The following is a 19,825-nucleotide window of genomic DNA, read 5'->3' as shown; positions in this document are numbered from 1 at the left end:
GAAAGGTGTATCAGTAATGTCTCCTTGCCGTTGTCAGAGAAAGAAGTTGACATGCTTAGGCTATCACGATGAGCGTGTTGTGTGGATCTGATTTCGATTGGTCATACCGATATATTATTTCGTTTCTTTGTTTGCCTTTGACGACGCTCACGTCTGGTGTATACAAAGATCACCGGTTTCCAGCATTAAAACCCCTTTTAAGTTCGCACTCAGCGTTGGTGTCATCGTTTTGTCTTTTGTTCTGTAAAACTTTAAGCGCGTTGAACCACTAGTCACTAGAAAAATGCAGATATTCTTTGAGATTGAAATTCTTTACAGTAATTATTATTGCAAGTTTGTCATAAACCATAACTTGTATGTTCATGCACCAAACTATGTTTCGCTATGGCGTGATCATTCATGGAAAGTAAAGTAAAATGTCAGGAGATCTTACATGTACAAAAATTATTTTCCCAAGGTCTATAACAAATTTAAATGGGCCCTGTGAAGAGGTAGCGCCAAGTATGCCAAATGGTTTATTCTCTTCATCTCTGTAAAGCCCTTGTTCTCGGGCTGTAGTGATAATCTACCGTGACTGCGTTGTCTGTATACCAGTTTGTGGCCTGTTTTATATGTATTATCTGTTGCCCTCCCCCCCCCTACTGTTTTTCTGGCGCTGTGGGTATTGCAATAAATAAATAAAACTTCACACAGACACACGGAGGGAAAGCATCTACAAAAGGAGGGTGTTAGGTACACTGAAGGAGGATTTGAATAGGTAGAACAAGAGGCAATAGTTTCATGTATGTCATTTAAAAAATAGGACATACCTGAGCCATGCTTGTGTTCCCCAAATCAAGGTTTTAATTACATAAAACTGGCTAGTTCTGAGAAATGGTAAGCATTTACATTCTCTTCAAGAATATCAAGAAATGAGAAATGGTAGGCATTTACATTCTATTCCAGAATATCAAGAAATCCAACATTTTGTGTATAGATTACTTTCTTCCGAATTAGAAAAGAAATAAATTCGTCTAATTTTTGTTAATTTGCAGTCATTCACAATAAACTGCAGGCAACTGGAAAACAGAGCGCAGCAAAGGGGTTGAAGCTTCGGAGAAATCAATTGTTGCCCCTTTTATACTGCTTCACACTGTCTTTTTGCTTTGAATGAAGCCGAGCTCATCAGTGTATACTTTGGACTTAATTCTCTGTTGTAGTTCCATTCCCTCGGTGCATTGCATCATCCTCATCCATGTCAATATATTGTCACGTGCTTCCACAAAACCTCGACGGAAGAAGCAGAAGATGGACTGACGAGAAAGGAAGAGAAAGAGCTAAAAGACGCTGGTAGGCTTCCTGCTTCCATTCTGCTCCGACCGATCCCCACTGTGAATAAACCCCCGTGCGTGCTCAGCACGTAACAGTTTGGTGGAGTTGCCGGGTATCGACAACGGAGCATTCCATCTACCGAAGGAGCGTAGACTCGCAGGCTTCCCACCACTGCCATCGGACATGCCTGGAGACGACAATGCCGAGCAACCCGGGATATCCACAGCGAACAACTGGCCACATTAGCGAGAGCCCCGCACATTTTTTGGAAAACCTGAAGAGGGCGTTGACGAGTGGCTGAAACACTACGAGCGGGTGAGCAAATACAATCGCTGGAACGCTGCTACTAAACTGGCTAACGTGGTGTTTTTCCTTGCCGCCACTGCCCTTGACTGGTTCGACAATCATGAGGATACACTGAGTTCATGGACCACCTTTACAACCGAGATAAAGAAAAATTTTGGGGATGAATCGGCAAAGAAGAAGCGTGCGGAACAGACATTGCTTCACCGCGCGCAAGTACCGGGAGAAATTGCTTTGAATTCTTCACTACTTTCAGCTCTTCTGGATAACTCGACACCGGATTTTGGAGCATTTGCGGTGGAAGAAGACACTATTGTACCAGCTTTCTCCGCAGCATTCGTGCGGGTTTCCTCTATTCACAATCAGTGCGAATCTTTTGAAGCTGTGGTAGAGCCTACGACACTAGCCTGCTCTAAGAAGAGTACCGTCGTGCCTCGTTGCGTCGTTCCCGTGGTGAGAGGCCGTACCGAGCTGTGGACAGTGAACCACTCTGAAGAGCCAGCTGTGTTGCCCCGGGGCCTCAAAACTCGCCCGTTTCGAGGAAGGTGTGTCAGGTTCCGTCGCGACGTTAACCAACTCCGTCAGTGAGCAGCACGTGAAAAGAGATATGGAGACCCAAGTTAAGGCTATGATTAATCAGGCTCTTCCCACAACCGAGCGTCGCACTCTAGTGGAACTCCTTCTGAAGCACGTGTTTGTGTTCGACTTTGTCAGAGACGATTCAACACCACCGCCTACCAGTCGTATTCATCACACGATCAACACCGGCTCCGCACCTCCTATACGCCAGAAGCCCTATCGTGTCTCAGCCACTGAACGTTAGTTTATAGATGACCAAGTTCAAGAGATGCTAAAACGAGGCATAATTCGAGAGTCTTCCAGTCCTTGGGCAGCTCCAGTTATCCTTGTTAAGAAAAAAGATGGCACATGGAGGTTCTGTGTTGACTACCGTCGCTTAAATACGGCCACGAAGAAGGACGTCTACCCGCTTCCACGTATAGATGACGCAATTGATTGACTGCACTCCGCTTCATACTTTTCTTCTATTGATTTGAGATCCGGCTACTGGCAAATCCCCATGCACGCTGCAGATAGGGAAAAAACGGCATTCATAACACCAGACGGACTTTACGAGTTTAACGTTATGCCTTTCGGATTATGTAATGCACCTGCAACATTCGAGCGGTTCATGGATACAATCCTGCGTGGCCTCAAGTGGCAAATTTGTTTATGTTATTTGGACGACGTTGTAATTTTTGGCAAAACGTTTAGTGAGCACAACAGCCGCCTGGATATTGTGCTTGATTGCATGAAACGAACTGGCCTTATCCTCAATTCCAAGAAATGTCATTTTGGGAACCGTGAAACAATTGTTCTTGGTCATTTAGTTGATAAAGAAGGTGTTCGACCAGATCCAAAGAAAATTGAAGCTGTCAAAAGTTTTACGGTGCCTCAATCAGTGAAAGAGCTGCAGAGTTTTTTAGGGCTCTGCTCGTACTTTCGACGCTTTATAGCTAGGTTTGCGGACATCGCTTACCCACTCACGTGTTTGCTGCATAAAGTTGCACCGTTCAATTGGACCAGCGAATGTGACGCAGCTTTCCGACATCTGAAATTTCTTTTGACCTCGGGCCCCATCCTACGCCACTTCTGCCCATCTGCACCAATTGAAGTGCACACTGATGCAAGTGGTATCGGTATCGGCGCTGTACTTATACAACGCCATGGTCACGATCAGCACGTGGTAGCATATGCCAGCCGTTCATTGAGTAAGAGCGAAAGAAATTACACGGTTACTGAGCAAGAGCGTCTCGCCGTTGTTTTCGCTGTACAGCGCTTCCGCTCCTATCTGTACGGGAATGCTTTCACCGTCGTGACCGACCACCACTCGCTTTGCTGGCTAGTCAGTCTTCGTGACCCCTGTGGCCGGCTTGCTCGATGGGCTTTGCGCCTACAAGAATTTAATTTCACTGTGGTGCATAAAAGCGGCCGTAAACACTCAGATGCCGATTGTCTTTCCCGTTTGCCGCTTCAAACGACTGATGACGACGCAGACAACTTTGATGAATACTTGGCGTCACTTTCACAAGCCTTCCCCGATCTTCAAGTTTTCCGAACTGAGCAACGCAAAGACCAGACATTAACCTCTTTGTTTGATGCCGCTCAAGATTCTGTAAAGAATACTTTTTGTATTCACGACGGTTTGCTTTATAAGAAGAATTTCGCTTCTGGAGGAGCACGCGCATGCTTCTTGTCGTACCCGAAAACCTACGCATCACAGTTCTTGAAATGATGCACGACGACGCCACGTCTGGGCACTTGGGAGTGACACGCACACTCCACCGCACACAACAACGATTTTACTGGCCTAACATGCGTTCAACCATCCAGCACTATGTAGCCAGCTGTGTGCAATGCCAGCACTTTAAGCTGCCGACTTCAAGTCCACCGGGCAAACTGCGGCCAATCACACCTCCAACAGCCCCGTTTGAGCAAGTTGGAATTGACCTCCTTGGACCTTTCCCACGGTCCTCTAAAGGAAATCGATGGATTCTTGTGTGCGTAGACCACTTAACCCGTTATTGTGAGACAGCCGCGATACCAGCTGCTACTGCGTCTGAAGTATCTAACTTCTTACTTCGATTCGTGATTCTTCGGCACGGCCCTCCTGCAGTTCTCATTAGCGACCGTGGACGCCAATTTACAGCGGACGTTGTTGAAGAACTTCTCCGTCTCAGCAGCTGCAGTTTTCGCCACTCCACGCCATATCATCCCCAAACGAACGGTGTGGTAGAACGCACTAATCGGACGCTCACCACCATGCTTGCTATGTACGTCGCTGCAGATCATAAGGACAGGGATGGCGTCCTCCCGTTCATTACTCATGCATACAACACAGCGCAACATGAGACAACTGGCTACAGCCCCTTTTACCTGCTCTATGCTCGCTCACCTCGCTGCGGCCTTGACACCATTCTACCATTTTTCATCCACGATGAACCTTCTCTTGCGACCACACTCTGCAGAGCTGAAGAAGCTCGCCAGCTTGCCCGTGTTCGAATTTTATCTTCGCAAGAGCGTTCCAAGAACCGCTACGACGTCCAACACCAAGAAGTTTCTTACGTTCCTGGTGACATTGTGTGGTTGTGGACCCCTCTACGCAAGCGTGGTCTGTGTCAGAAACTGCTATCCCACTACACTGGACCGTTTGTTGTGTTGCAGTGCATAAGTGACGTTAATTACGTTATATCACGAGTAACTGCTAGTGGTCGCCGGTCACGCCAGTCTCAGGTGGTGCATGTAGCCCGCCTCAAGCGATTCCATTCCAGACGGTCTATTTAACTCGCCCGACGGGCTTCGTCTGCGAGGAGGTAAATGTCACGTGCTTCCACAGAACCTCGACGAAAGAAGCAGTAGATGGACTGACGAGAAAGGAAGAGAAAGAGCTAAAAGACGCTGGTAGGCTTCCTGCTTCCATTCTGCTCCGACCGATCCCCACTGTGAATAAACCCCCGTGCGTGCTAAGCACGTAACAATATATTACTGGTAGTGGTAGGGTTGTTACGTTGGTGTGCCAGACTGGAGTGCATAGGGAAACTTCTTTATTCCGTGGAAGGAGAAGCTCTGTAGAACGACAGAAAGCTGTTCATTCCCTAAAAACAGTCCATCTCTCAACGTGAAGAGCGTTGATTGCCTTTGTTAGTGTTCGAAGAAAGCCTTCAGCCTCCCCATTCGATTCGAACCAAATACCGGTCGCACGCTGACGTCTCGAGGCAAGTTCAACTGCCGTAGTGCGTTGAAATGAAGACCTAAGCATCGCCACCCTTAATATACCAAGGAATTCTATTTCTGGTGATGTCTGTCTCAGGGATATCACTGTTGATTTGACGCTTGTTGATGACACCGTTTCTACCACTAAAAACCAAGCTAACTTATCGACGAGTATCAGCAGATGCTTGCCTCTAGGAAATGGCCAAGCAAACTGAATGCCCAGATTTTGCCAATGGACACGCAAACAGCTGTGGTTTCCGTTGCCTAGAAGGGAGAAACGTGTCATCGCCTGACAAGCAGCGCAAATGCATACTGCTTGATCCAACACCTTGAGCATCAGTGAAAACCACGCAGAAGTATGCAGAGGCTGAGCTGTCCTCACAGACCTCATATATTCAGTCAATCCGGAATGAAACGCGAACACTAATTTGCCATGCTTTTCCAGTTTGCACGGAGATGTTATTATACGGCCAGTTTATGAATATATACTTCGGTAGACTTTTTGCCTTTAAACAGGAATCAGGCTAGTTGTGCACTGCAGGTGAAAGTATACAAGTAAGATACCTTGTTTTTACGACAGACGCTGTTCACGTTTCATTCCAGACAGACTGCATTTATGCAGGCTCACCTGCACTTCGCTGTATGCCTACTGGGTGGGCTAGCTTTCGCTTTCTTCCTTGAAGCATCTGGCCATTAGGTGCCAGAGAAAGCTCTGAAGCCTTGTATTTGTATATCTTTAGGCTGGACTCTTCTAGGACACATGACTCTGTCCATTCTTGTTTCGAATGATCCCTTACATTTGCCAGCATGTGGCATCGTTAGTAGCTACTGGGATGACTCCTTGTGCTGTTACTGTTGTGAGCAGCGCAGGACCATGATATATTCATCAGCGTCTTTGTCTGTCAGGTAGCCAGCTTATGTGAACTTCAAGGGGTTATAGCACTGGAAATGATCCCTTGGTTTGTTTCCTTGTGATAGCGAACAAAGAAGGCGTACGACCGTATCGCCATACCGAGGCGTTCAGTTCATTTGGACTAGTGAGCAGATGGAGTGTCCAAATTACTGACCTATGACGTCATCCAAGTGCTGGTTGGAATGTTTCCCATGCAGGTAAATGCAAATCTCTGTTCTATACTCCACACTACAGAAACTTTTTCTCAGATAGAAAGTAGTGGTTCATTTCTGTCTTGCTAAAGTTCCAGAACACAAAATCTCTTGAATTTATTGCCACTTTCAAATTGAATTACTCCAAGACCCACTGGGTGTGTTCCTAGAGTTAGGTGGGCCGCCTTCTGAGAGTCAAATTATGCCGGGACATGGCTCCTTGTGACCGTTCATTTCAGCTTGTCCAGGTCTGCGTGGTAGTCTGCAGTGCACATGCAGCTAACCTCCTTTGTGAATTCTCAAAGCGGGGTTCTTATAAGTGCTAAGTGAGAAATTAACCACCTCGAGTTTGTGAACTTGGCTAGTGGACTTTTCAAATCTGTTGCATTGTTCAGCAGAACCACATACAGAAAATCTTTGCCACTAGCTGTGTCAGCCAGGCCTTATGCCTTTTGTTGCGAAGATATGGTCAAAGAATTTACACTCACTTTGAGAGACGGCACAGTTGTTTGGAACGAAAGTAAATGTCGAACCCATGACGCTATGCAGCATGGCATGAGGTGTCTTGTCATTTTTTTTTCTATAGGCAAAGATATCATCGCTGAAACTAGTACTCCAAGAACCAGCACTTGTCGAACAGTGCTCTGAAACAACTCAGCTGGAACATAATGCGTTATTCGTCAAAGTGCAACAACAGCTGACAGTATCAACTACTGAGACCCGATTTTGAAAAAAACGCTGCTCAAATTAGGCCTGTCATGACATCAGCCGCTAGTGTTGACAATGCATGTCACTCCCTGGCGATTTCTCTTTTGCTCGGCATATGTCCACTCACATCTCACTAATTCCGGGTATTTATTGCTTTGGTACCGCAAAAATTAGAGCTATCCATGTGGCTGGGCTTCACCCTTTCACTCATGTCGGTCTCCTCTGATCAGTTTTTCTTTAGGAAGCAGACCGTGAACGTAAGCAGTAATAGCCGTGGGTTCTCGGTTATTGGCACAAAAGTTTCGTAAATATGTCGCATCACTTTGTCTTCGCACATTTCCTAGTCCTGTAAACTGCTTCAGTATGCCTCTCAGATGTTCTGTACAGCAGTCATTTTGGCCACCGTGCGAACAAGTGCCTCAGCTGAAGTAAAACGCAGAAGCTACTTATAATATTTCTCACCATTTTAGTATCTCGCTGTTCGGTGCCCTTGTATAAGAGCCCAGGCTGTACTGCGGTGTTCCTTCTTAACACGTTCGCTTAGGTCAACGTAGGTCAACGGCTGGGTTACGTCAGTTTGTTCTTGCAGCACGGCATGAATGCCAAGTCCTTCGATGAAGCCGCGGGACACCTTACATTTTTCAAGAAACCTGTGAAAAGCACACATACCAGGTCTCTATTGTCATCTGTTCGCGGTACTAAGACGTTGGCTTAGTTGGTCACGCCGTCACCAAGAAAATTTAACAGGTTTAACAGTGGCCCACCGGTGGGCCACAACACACAGAGATTAGGCCACCAAAAGTCGCTGCCGCTCGAACATGTTAAATGACCAATTTGCTAAAAGGTCCCTTCACACACCGCTGTTGCGGACCTGGCCCATCGAATGCAGATGCTGAGTGACAGAAATACAGGCAGAAAAGATGGAAATACAGTACTGTTCACGACAACGGTGCACGGTAGTCTCGCAGTACAAGAGTTTATTGCAGTGCGGCTGTCGACTACAGTTGACATAAAACTGCTTGCGCGCCGTGCTTCTTACACGGGCACGCTTGGATATCTTATTAATTTTTGGATGAGCATGAATTTTGCAGCTGAAATTAACAAATACCGCAGCTTATTAGAACTCATGTGATAATTTACATGGAAGGTAATGACTCTCAGGGCAACAGGCTGGATACCAAGGGCAAAGAATTATCCAGAAGTGGCAGAGATTCAGGTAGTGAGATTACATCGTTTGCATGTGTAGCCTGGCCACGGTCGGAATAGACCAGCATAAATTGCAACGGGAATTTTTCTTTCAGTGGTTCTTACGATACAGCGGAAGACGATGCTAATGAGATTCAACTTAGGATGTTCAACGAAGTTTTCCTGGAAAGAGAATCGGCAGTAGACCGCAGTCGTGCTTTACACTTTTTGTATTGCACGTTATTAGGTTCACTCTTTCTTAATAAATGAAAGAAAAATGTATAGCTGAAAATCAGTCAAACCTGACGGTCACTTTCCCAATACTTTTGCCTGAATACAAATACTCGACGCCGCGAATACACCCCTCGATGCCTTTCAGCTCTCCACCGGTGGACTGCAATCCGAAGTCAACTCTGGGAACAAGGCTTCCACTCTGAACCATCGTGTTCAACCTCGCAATTTGCTGACGGTATAGGTCATTATACTGAAATATCAGGAAGCCGGAGAGCGCCACACACTTGGACAGCAGCTGGAAGGGCAGCCCGCTCAAATCGGCATCGGGAAAAGGCTGGTCGCTCCTGTAGCCGCTCATGGCGCCCACTACCACGAGTCGGCCTCGTGGCCGGAGCTTCTTGAAGAGCACGTCGAACGTCTTTCCACCGACCGTCTCCCAGACAACGTCCAAGCCATCAGGGAAGGCCCGACTCAGCTCGGCGTCCAGGTCACCGGTGCGGTAGTTGACGACAGCCTCGCACCCGAGGCTGCGAAGGTAGGCCTCCTTCTCTGAGGAGGAACAGGTTGCTGCCACTCGGCAGCCGGCGGCGCGAGCGTATTGTACGGCTAGGTGTCCGAGTCCGCCGGCACCTGAAGTCACAAGTACAGTCTCGCCCGCACGAATGCGGCCGTGCCGATCGAGGCCGATGACTGCAGTCAGGCCACTCATCAGCAGAGGGACGACCTCGGGTACGGCCTTCTGGACGGGGAAAACTTGCTCCGCACGCAGGCACTGGTACTCGGCGAAGGCTCCCAACTGTGGGAAATTTAGGGTGGCGACCGCGTCACCCACCTGTACAAAAAGTAAGGGCCTTACATCAAGTTATATTGCGAAAGACAAAAATTATTTTCTTATATATGTAACAACAAAAGGAGGAAAGAACCTAGTCTAAAGACCTCCACCTTCAAGAAACCATAAGCATTCTTGCAGTATAGACGAACACAAAATGTACAGAGTTAGCATCTTTAAGAAACAGTAAGCAGTGTGTGCAGTACACAAAAATTTCAAAAAACAGTTCTGAACACAGGCGAAACCCCGACTTGTGTAGCAAAAGGCATACTTTGAACTAATACAAAACCTTCTTTTTACAACAGATATTCTCATTTAGTTCCGGGATTTTTTTTCAGTTCTGGACGGTTTTGTTTTGTTTCGACAAAGATGATTACGTCGTCTGTGCAGAAGCTTGGTCGTCTCGATAGGAGCAGATATTCATGGTGCAAGTAGGCTGTGCTGTACTGCAAAAAATATTTTCACTCTAAAAACAGTACCTGCTTGTACGATGATCTATTAGAGAAAACGAAATACGGCAGGAAAGCCTCTCACTGCTCTAAGGGCGCACCTGCGGTTTCTACACAAATGGGCCAAACAATCAACAATGGGAAGTGAACCAGACATATGGGATAGGTTAAAAGCCGCGCGAAATTCCAAGCTCTTATACGAGAAAAACAAGGGCTTCCTTATGCTCCTGCAAGAGCCAGGGTAATTTCTGAACAATGATCAGCAGTGCAATTCAGTTTAGAAGCCGACGCGAATTTTTTTCGTCGCCACTGCTCGAATCTCGCTTAAATATAGCTGTACCATATCTTCTCTGTCCGTTAAGCTGAGGAAGAGAGATGGGCCCAGCACAGATGAACAGGAGTGTTGTCGAAGACATTTAAGCTCCTAAGTCCGCATCGTAGTTGTGTTATACTTGGTTGGTAAATTGACCAACTCTTTTATTTTCCTTTTATTCGTCCTGTATTCTAGTCCTTTTTATTTGTTTGTTTTCGTTGTCGTTGTTGTGGTTCTAAAATGAGCTCACCGATGATAGGCGATGAATACTCCCCTCTGTAGCTAAATGCACCCTCGACTTGTTGGTGGGCACTGTTTTCCTCAGTTACAACAAACGTAGTCTGTCACCTCTTACGCACCTAAAGTGTCGGATTGGAAAGCAACAACTCTTTTACATAATTCGCAGTTCCAGCTCCAATTCTCGGCATTGCCAGGCGAACAACGTATCGAACCCGTGGCCAAGCAGGCACAAAACTGAATCCAGGTTTTCTGAAATTATCCAATTGAAATGATGTCCTAAAGAAGAAAAAATTTTCTCCTCTGTGTGTTTCCAACGACATTGTAAACAACGCCGGAGCGATTAGAGCAGCTTAGTTTCCTTGCGGCTGAAATGTACTTTGTACCCTGAGGGTATCACAAATAAATAAATAAATAAATCCCACTGCACCATCGCCGAGACTCCTTGCGCTATGTTCTAATCAGTGTGCTGTGGTTGCTAGCGCTAAATCATACAGGTTCCCGGATCATTCATCGGTCTATTTGGCGCTACCTAATGCTCGCCAGAAGTAGTGCCTGCAGCTGTCTCTCTAATCAGGTTGGTCCGCCTAAATTTCCAGCGGTAGCTTTGCGTAGCCGCACATGACGAGAAGAAGGTCAAGACAGCCAAACTCATCACTAAGGTTCAAGAAGGGAGCGATGGTGATTATGTCAGCAGAGAAGTTTCAGAATATCAGGTCGGCGCTGCCTGTTACTCGGTTGCGAGTGACGATCAGTTCATGATATCCACCATGGAGTCTCACATACATCCGCCTCTTACTAATAGCTTTTAGCCCACCCCCTCTGGTTATCGACACTCATTGTGACACCCGGGCACTCTATATCTTCTTTGGCTATACGATGCGACGGTCGATGCGCAAACTTCGAGCGAGAGTCCCGGCTAAAGCGACGTCCTGTTCAGACGTGGATGACCTGAGTGGACGCCGGCTATATGTTCAGCACGCTCACTGCCCTTCATTTATAAATATTTTTGGTGCAGTCCGCATAATTTTGTTAAGGGCTGAGTCAACAAAACTGCACTTGGCGATGTTCTATAGCATGCACTGCGCAAGGGCAAAACGCATTTGTGACTGCTCAGAAATGCTTGTCCAGACCAGTTGGAGTATCGCAGAGGTGGGCAGCGGCAGACTCAGCAAGATTCTATCGTTGAATCACTGGTGACCACCAGCAGCGACAAGTTGATAGGTTACCGCTGGGGAGTCTGAATGTGAGTGCAGCGGCGTGTACGAGGTACGGGCTGCAGTCTCCGAGTATTGCGAGGGTCTGGGCTACAAGGGAGCCAGAGACGGTGGGTAGCCATAGGTGTGGCGGCAGTAGGCAGGTGAGCCTCCTTAGTCTCACTTTTTTACCCTGTTCATGTGTCTGAGCTAGCATTCAGCCAACACTCGCAATGGAGGGCTCAGTGCGGTGGAGTGAGCTGGTCAATGGCAAAAAGTTAGACATTCAGGAGATGTTCAGGCTCGAAAAGCTAAAACTGGAAACGACACAGGTGCGTCGCATGTGGCTCGAGGCCCAGCTGAAATTACAGTTGTACCTCGCCTGGGAAAAGCGGTCCATTTCCGGAGAATGCTGCGGTAGTGTAAGACACTGAGTGATCGCGTACTCCGAGTTTACAGGAGTCCCGTTTTTTCTTAGCGCAGAAAAAAAAAAGAAAGTAAGGACGGAAGTCATGTACCTCATGTGGTCAAGAGCGTGCCCCAGATGCACCGAAGCACGAGCTCCGAGACTTAAACCCGGCTGAAGCGACATCCTGTTCGGACGTCGGAGACCCGAGCGGGCCCAGTTTTTTTTTTATCCCCAGGCTCACTGCAGCCAGGGAATATAGGTAAAAGCTGATTGGTGCCGACCGTACCATGTTCTATGCGTATTTACCTTAAACCCGTCGACCTCGTCACCGACAGCGACGATATCGCCGACTGACTCGAAGCCCAGGTCAAACGGGGGCTCGCCAGTTGCCGACTCGAACCGGCCAGCAACGGCGTTGACGTCCGAGGCGTTCACGCCTGCATAGCGGGTGCGCACAAGCAGCTCACCCAGCCCGGGCTTCGGCGTGGGCACCGTTACGATGGAGACCGCCTCGCGGAAGTTGGTCGTCGTCTTTATGCACACCAGCTTGCGGAATTCGCCGGGAACCTCGACGCTGGTCGCCATGGCCCTCCGGTTTGGCCGCTGCCCTCGCACTGGACGTACGACTGTCGTGTGCACAGGACAACCTGTACTTGCATAGCAGTTGTTCCCCTTTGCCAGCTGTCACACTCAGGGTTGCCTTGCATAGCCGCAATGCAGAGAAAGTTCGAAGCGCGAAACAAAAATACGCTGCGGTTGCGCCGGGATTGCACTGCCATAGGGGATGCCACTATGGAGCCTAAAGTGAGACATGTTGGTAATGTATAATGACTGGTACTGCAGCAAGGAACTAAAGGCACGCACGGTAAGCGATTTAGTTAACAGATCCTGATGTACTAGTAGTACACTGAAGTAGGCCGAAAAGTGAGGCATGTTGATATAGTTCATGACGTCGACTGCAGTGTAAAAAAAAAACTTAGTATTCGAACAGAAAAAAAGGGTGAGCATTTATGACAAGCGCTTGTCGTGTGTGCCTTCCCTTGCGTCTCCTCTGTGTTTTTCCACTATAGCACCTGTCATAAAGTGACAAGCCTATTACAACTTAGCGATGAGGCAGTTTCTAAGCGTCCAGGCCGCAAAATTACCAGCTGTGTGCAGGATGAGTTGCTGCCAGAGCAGGGAAATCAGAGCGTCAAGGTTCTGCTCGGCATGCTAAGCGCATTTGAGTGAAGGATGAACAGGCTGGCGTCATGTGTTTTAAACATTACAGGAGGGGTCAGAAACCTTTTTTCATCACTTTGTTTATTTCTTAAAGTGGGCGGTCGATTGTACGCACGTTTCCCTTTCGGAACTTGTGTCTTCTTGAAAGTAACTTGTTTAGTTTAGTTTAGTTTAGTTTATGGGGTTTAACGTCCCAAAGCGACTAAGGCTATGAGAGACGCCGTAGTGGAGGGCTCCGGGAATTTTGACCACCTGGGGTTCTTTAACGTGCACTGACATCGCACAGTACACGGGCCTCTAGAATTTCTCCTCCAAAGAAATTCTAGCCGCCGCGGCCGGGATCGAACCCGCGTATTTTGGGTCAGCAGCCGAGCACCATAACCGCTGAGCCACCGCGGCGGCTGAAAGTAACTTGTGCAAATTTGTTAACTCCTTTTCAGTTTTCGGTGCTGTATGAAATGCCTAGGCTATGTTGCCTTTTGCCGACTTTCTTTGAGTAGTCTCATCATCATTTCTTAAATCCGATGCACATAATGCTTACCTGGTAAGGCCTCCACCATAGATTCACAGTATTCCAAATAGAGCAGGAGGGGAGGGCGGTGGTGACGTAATGGTGAGCGGTGAGGTCGTGGGATGTGGCGATGCCACAACTTGGTCAGAGTTGAGGTGATACGAGTAAATGCTATGTGAGGTTTGGCGATAGATTTGGTAATAGCGTGACAGCGAAGATGGTCGTAGGGGAGAAGCGGCCGACCAACCCAGCTTGCAAGCATAGGCGGCTGATCAGACCTTTGGGACTGGGGGTTTGGTGTACTCGTACAGAAAACTGCCTCCGCTGTGGATGGATACGGGACCAGATGTGGCCACAGTTCCGTGATTTGCTTTGTTGCCGAGGTGGCAAGGGCGGCTTGTAATTTATAGGTGGAGCTCCATTGAGAGGGCACAAGAGTTAGTACGATGCCTTGGTGACCTTCTCGTCCGTCTCAGCGCGGACCCGGCCGTTGAGACCGGTGGCAGTGTGCGGGCTGTGTTTTTTGAAGGTGTGTTTTTCTCCGGTGAATGAACTTTTGCTTTTCTCCAGATTTCCGTAAATACTGGTTGCATGTGGGGCACGTCGGCGCGTTGACCAATGGCGAGGTACGCGATGCAAAGCTGTGATTATGGATCTTAAGGAAGACAGCGGTGTTCGGAGTGTTAGTAGAGGATGAACAGGCGAAGTGAGTACCTTCAAAGGTGACGACTGGGGAAATGTTTAGGGGAATCCCCTAAGGTGGAGTAGATTTGTAATAAGGGACTAATTACTCATTGACGTCCACCCAAGCGCAGCCATACGGCTACAAAGGAAAGATTTCCTTTGTAGCCGTATGGCTGCGCTTGGGTGACGAGTCGTGTATCAGTCTTCCTCGCCATGCGGGCTCAAGGGACGGGGCAGTGTGGAGTGCAGAGCTTGTTCGTAAGGTCAGCGCTGTCAGTGTTGCCTCGATGCCGCGTATTACTTCGCAGCAGAAATCAACGGGCCTGGGCACGTAATTGCTAGTGCGATGCGTGGTTCCGATTAATTTGATGGTTTCTAAATGTGCGACTTTCCGAATTTCTGGGGCTCTTGAAACGGATAAAACCACCAGGTTCCGACCATAGTGAAAGCTTACTTGGATTTCTTGATATTCGGCACGCGAGAGCTTGGCGGCGGTCCGAGAAGCAAGACGAGCTGGGCAGGCTTGAATTCGGAGAGGTTGAGGTTTCGAGCGGGCTTGCAAAAATGGTTTGTGGCTCAGTATTTACCGACACAGGCAGCAGGCACTTGCATCTGCCTATCTTAATCCAGCCATCGGTGTCAAGGCCTTGTGCCATGGTGAAGATGCGATAAGTAGACAGATCTTGAAGCATTCACGACGAGACCAGCCGGTCTAGGAGGCAGCGCAGCGGCCGAAGACGCGGGGCTCCTCGTGAGGGTCATTACTCATTACGCGTGGTAACGGATCCTAGTGTTTGGGTTTAAGATCTTTATTTTGGTTGCATTTACTAAAGCATCGGGGCGATTCTTAAGTAGGAGCAAGGTAATGACAACCTGCGCTGAAGTTTGCCATTGCGCTTGCGCTTTTGAGAGGTTGGCTACAATTTCGATATACTCGACCCATTACCTCACGCTGCCCAAATCTGTGCCTCACTCTATCCACAGTACATTTCTTTCCGTAAGTCTGCCAACTCACTCTTACACAATTAAGTAAAAAAGAAACTGCACGACAACGCATCATTCAAGACTACTTTTTACTCAAGAAAAGATAGGATAGCTTAATGCGCGTTTATACAGATGGTTCGAAAACAGCTGATTATGCCGGAAGCACAATAGTAAAACGAATTTAGAAAAACAAATAAGACTTCATAGTATGCATCTGTTTTCACTCTTGGATGTTACAAAATTTTGTCGCAGCAGAGAAATAACATACCAAAGCACCACAAACAGTATTAATAACACTGCATGACTTCACGGTGTACTTACCTTAAGTATGCAGTCACACCCCTGCTTGCAGGCAGCCTACACAGTGTCACAGAAGCCACGCCGCAAAAGAGATAACATAAAATTCTAAGTCCGAAGTCACGAAGTGGCACAAAGAGAGGGGAGGTATGCGCGGCACAAGCTCGAAGCATGCAAAATCAAAAAGTAAGCATGCCCTATAAACATTGCATGACCTTAAACCACTGCAAAAAAGGGGACCATGGCAGCTAAATAGAATAACGTACTTAATACTAAACTACACATTCTAAGACACTTGTTGAAACAGTAGACATCATGCACACATTCGCAACGTTTCATGGAAGTGGGCCTAACTCGTGTTCGCTTTGAACACCTAACAGTTAAACACCTTTATTCTCACAAAACAAGACAAACATACATGCGAAGTATTCGAAATGATCAGCACAAAGCGCCTTTTAATTTCATCCACAAGGCCGCCGCGGCGGCTCAGTAGTTATGGCGCTCGGCTCTCGTTAAGTTGAGGCTAAGTTTAAAAATGGCGAAGGAAAATATGAGTTCAGTTCGGGTTCATTCCAGACAAAATATGTGTTTAATTCTGGTCTCCGGTTCCGTTCCAGATCTCGTGCAACGCGCTGACCCTGGTTCTCTTCCTAGTTATAATTTTATGGTTTTCCGTGTTAAGTATTGTGGTAGCTGTGCTTCCACTTCTAAAATGTTTTCCAGCACTTATACATATGCCTCTGCTATATTCTGGCTAGGCGCCGGATCAACGCTCACCAATATGCCATGCCCATATCCATGTATTTTTCTTGATTTCAGCTAGCATTCTTTTATCTGCTTCCTTTTCAATGCGTCGCCATTGCTACCGTCTCTTTGGTAAGACCACACCGTCTATTGTGTTAGCCCCCCCCCCTCCCTGCAGGAAGCCCGCCCACTACCCACCTGCCTTCACCGTTCAGAGTCCGCCACCCACCACCAAATAACCCACCTCCACCATCCAGAATGCCCTACCCACCAACCATCCATTCCCTCCACCCTTGAGTTGCCTTCATCCACCAGAAGTGCATGCAGAACTGGAGCGAAAAGCGACGCTGAAATACTGTTCAAAGACATAACGGGAAGGCAATCACTGTAGAAGTGAAATCAACAATTAATTCTTCTAACGCACATTTGTGGCATCACATCGTACGATCGCCAGCATATTTTTTTTGCGTAGTCTCTCGTGCCCACTTCAACTCATTTCTGCGCTTGCATAGTGCGCTGTCTTAAAACCTACGACGACTCCACAGGTGCTTTTCAATCGCGCGTGTAGTCAGGGAAGCTCATTTTCACATAAAGAACAAATTTCACGTTCCAAATGTTGTATATTGCCTCAAGACCGCTTTTTAACATTCATTCTCTTCATCCCTTACGCGTGTCTCCGCTGTTAGCTTTGTAGAAAAAACGTTCGCGCTGCGCAAATGAGGACCGCATGTACGGCTCTGCCCGCACTTTGGAGAGATCTGCGATATCTTTCACATGGTGTGGGCATGTACTCATAACCCTCACCTTCCGCCTTCCCCCACCCCCACCCGAGAGGCATGGGTGGTGGTGGTGAAAAACATTTATAATACAATAAATATTTACAGAGAGGTGATTGGGGTAGGCCCTATTGGCCCTTTCCCCTAACAATACTAGGTGGAGCCCCTATTCCGGGGCCCCATTGGCAAGCAACGCCGCCCGCGTCCGGTGAACCAAGGCCTTTCGGGTCTTTAGGTCCTGACAGCCGAGCAGGGCCGCCTCCCAGTCCTCTCTGGTGGGGTTGGGGTTGGGGGGGATAGATGGGTTTGACTGACACGCCCAAACCATGTGGAAGGTGTCAGCCACCTCCCCACAGAACTGGCACGCGCCATCAAAGGATGTATTGAAATGTTTAAGCACCGCCGGGCACAGTACAGTGTTGGTAAGAATTTTGATGAGGAGGCGCTCGTCAGCGCGATCCAGACCCTTACAAGGGGCCGGGTAGCGCCGGTGCTCCTCCTTGTAGTAATCGGTGATTTGTTTGAATGTAATGGCCAGATTGTCTGATTGGGAGTACCCTTCCAAGGACAGGGAGATAGCCCGGGGAGAGAGTGCGCGGGCGGCCTGATCGGCCTGTTCGTTTCCCTGGAGTCCCTGGTGAGACTGCCCTCCTCAAATGCTCCACACTGGAGTCCCAAAGGGCTCTGGTCAAGCGGGCGCGAGACGAGGCCTCGTCGTGCGGTGTCCCGGACTAAGGATACCGACCATGCAGCTGGGTTTTTGACCCTCAACCTCTCTTTAATTAAAGTTTTTAACCACCACCACAGCAGTTGTGAGTCAACAGCTTCCTCTATTGCATTCATGCTCAAAGCGGATTGACTTGCTGCATGCAAGGAAACGCCGAAGAATATGAAGGGAGTTACTATGAACCATTAAAGCAAAACCGCAGCTTGTTAAGAACTTCCTGTGCATGGGGTAGGCACCGCATGCAAGTTTGCTTTCCAGCTCTACGCTTGCAGCAGTAACGCGACCGAAAACACTTATCGTCCTATTTAAGTGTGCAGCTGTCCCGGTTTCGGCTGTCCCAGATACTGCGTAACATTGCCTGTGCATGAAACTGGGTCAGATTTTCTATTCGCGCTTTCCTGTGCAATCGCACAGGTGCAACAAATATCGAGAGCAATGGGGCAACCACGGCGCACTGACGTCGCAATTGCTCAGCCCATAATCGCAATTAAGCCACAGTTTTTCCGTCAGCCTTCATTCCCGTTTTGTGCGAAAACATTACTGGTCCCATTACGAGAAACGCCGGCGGCTTGTGTGTTAGTGTTGTAGGGTCTGCTCGCGGGCAAGTCAAATCTCGCGCCGCTCACCGCGGGTAGCCTCGGACCCCTTCTTCCCGAGTGGGGGGGCGGGGGGAGCGAGGCTAGGAGAAAGCCTTTATAAGGCGAGACCGGGAAGGCTCGCGCTCTCTCGCTCTTGGACCAGCCCTGCCAAAGGGCCACCTGACCCAGCTGCCACGACGACGACCGGCCCCCTGATGTGAGAATAAACCGTTTGTACAAAGTCCTGCCTCGAGTGACTGCCTGTGCGTCCCCGCGCAGAGGAATTGCCCACAGTGTGTATGTGTGTATTCGTAGATGGTGCAGAAAATACTAGCGGTTGCAAGAAAAATAGGGTCAGGTCACCAAGCGGGAATATGACGCAGAAAGCAAGCCGATCTCCGCCACTTCAGACAATCCTGTACGCACCGTTCGCTTATATTATAAAAGCCACTGGCCGACCTCCATTCAACGCCTGTTTTCCTGACATTCGTACCAGAATAGTGACGCGACCATTTGTCGTACAGCGTTCCGCGTGGTGTCATGCGATATCTCTTTGCTTGCCAGCTTGCGACGGAGATTCGAAACGATGGCATGCGCGACTTCAATTGCACGCATTCCCACGCTATTTAACCCTTTCCTTAAGGCGCTGTTGAGGTGTCCGCTGTTGAGGCGTGCGGCTTTAATTAACACCTTGTGGACGATTTCTCTGCCGATTTTGGGATGTGCAGCCAGACTCGTGGCAGGCCCTCTTTGTTCAGGGCCACGCCGGACCTATAGGGTTAAGGAGCGGGTCAGGCGGAATGTTCGCGGGGTAGCGACTTGTGTAGTGTTGTAAATTTGTTAGGGGTTTTGTGTTATTTATGTAGTTTTCGGGCGTTTTCTGTTGTGTATTTCCGTGTGTTTGTAGATAGATTGTTGTGTATATGAATGTTCTTGTTGCCATGAGCAGTTAGCCGGTGCGGCCGGACAGTTAGCGCGAACTATGCCTCCCAGAAAGGATGTTTCAGCCACGGCTTTGGATGGCGGGGCAGCCGGTAGTGAGACGGCCGACGCGGCGGCCGTAATGGGGCAGGTGACTGAGATGTTTGCCGCATTAGCCCGTCAGCTCGGTTCGGTGGCTCGCGCCAACCAGGCCGCAGTATCGGTAGCATCGGCGACAGCATCGCGCCCGCGGATAAATATGGAGGTCCCCTCCTTTTCCGGGTACACGGACGCGAAATCAGTCCACGAGTTTTTACTACAACTCGAGGACTA

At 48.4% G+C, this 19,825-nt stretch overlaps 1 protein-coding gene across 1 annotated transcript; it reads right to left on the bottom strand.

The window, feature by feature from the left end:
• Nucleotides 1-8,674: 8,674 nt before the first annotated feature.
• Nucleotides 8,675-12,667, bottom strand: LOC149347125 (prostaglandin reductase 3-like). The gene is made up of 2 exons (XM_089585498.1): nucleotides 12,356-12,667; nucleotides 8,675-9,448 (listed from the first exon to the last, which is right to left on the bottom strand). Exons 1-2 carry the CDS (start codon nucleotides 12,632-12,634, stop codon nucleotides 8,675-8,677), a joined length of 1,053 nt encoding a protein of 350 aa, XP_089441624.1. The 5' UTR covers nucleotides 12,635-12,667.
• Between the last annotated feature and the right edge of the window lie 7,158 nt (nucleotides 12,668-19,825).

This window comes from Amblyomma mixtum, chromosome 4 (genome assembly GCF_055824585.1).
Source record: "Amblyomma mixtum isolate Tamu chromosome 4, ASM5582458v1, whole genome shotgun sequence".
In the NCBI taxonomy this organism is placed as follows: domain Eukaryota; kingdom Metazoa; phylum Arthropoda; class Arachnida; order Ixodida; family Ixodidae; genus Amblyomma; species Amblyomma mixtum.
The sequence above is the reverse complement of the archived record's forward strand: the minus strand, read 5'-3'. Positions and strand labels throughout refer to the sequence as shown.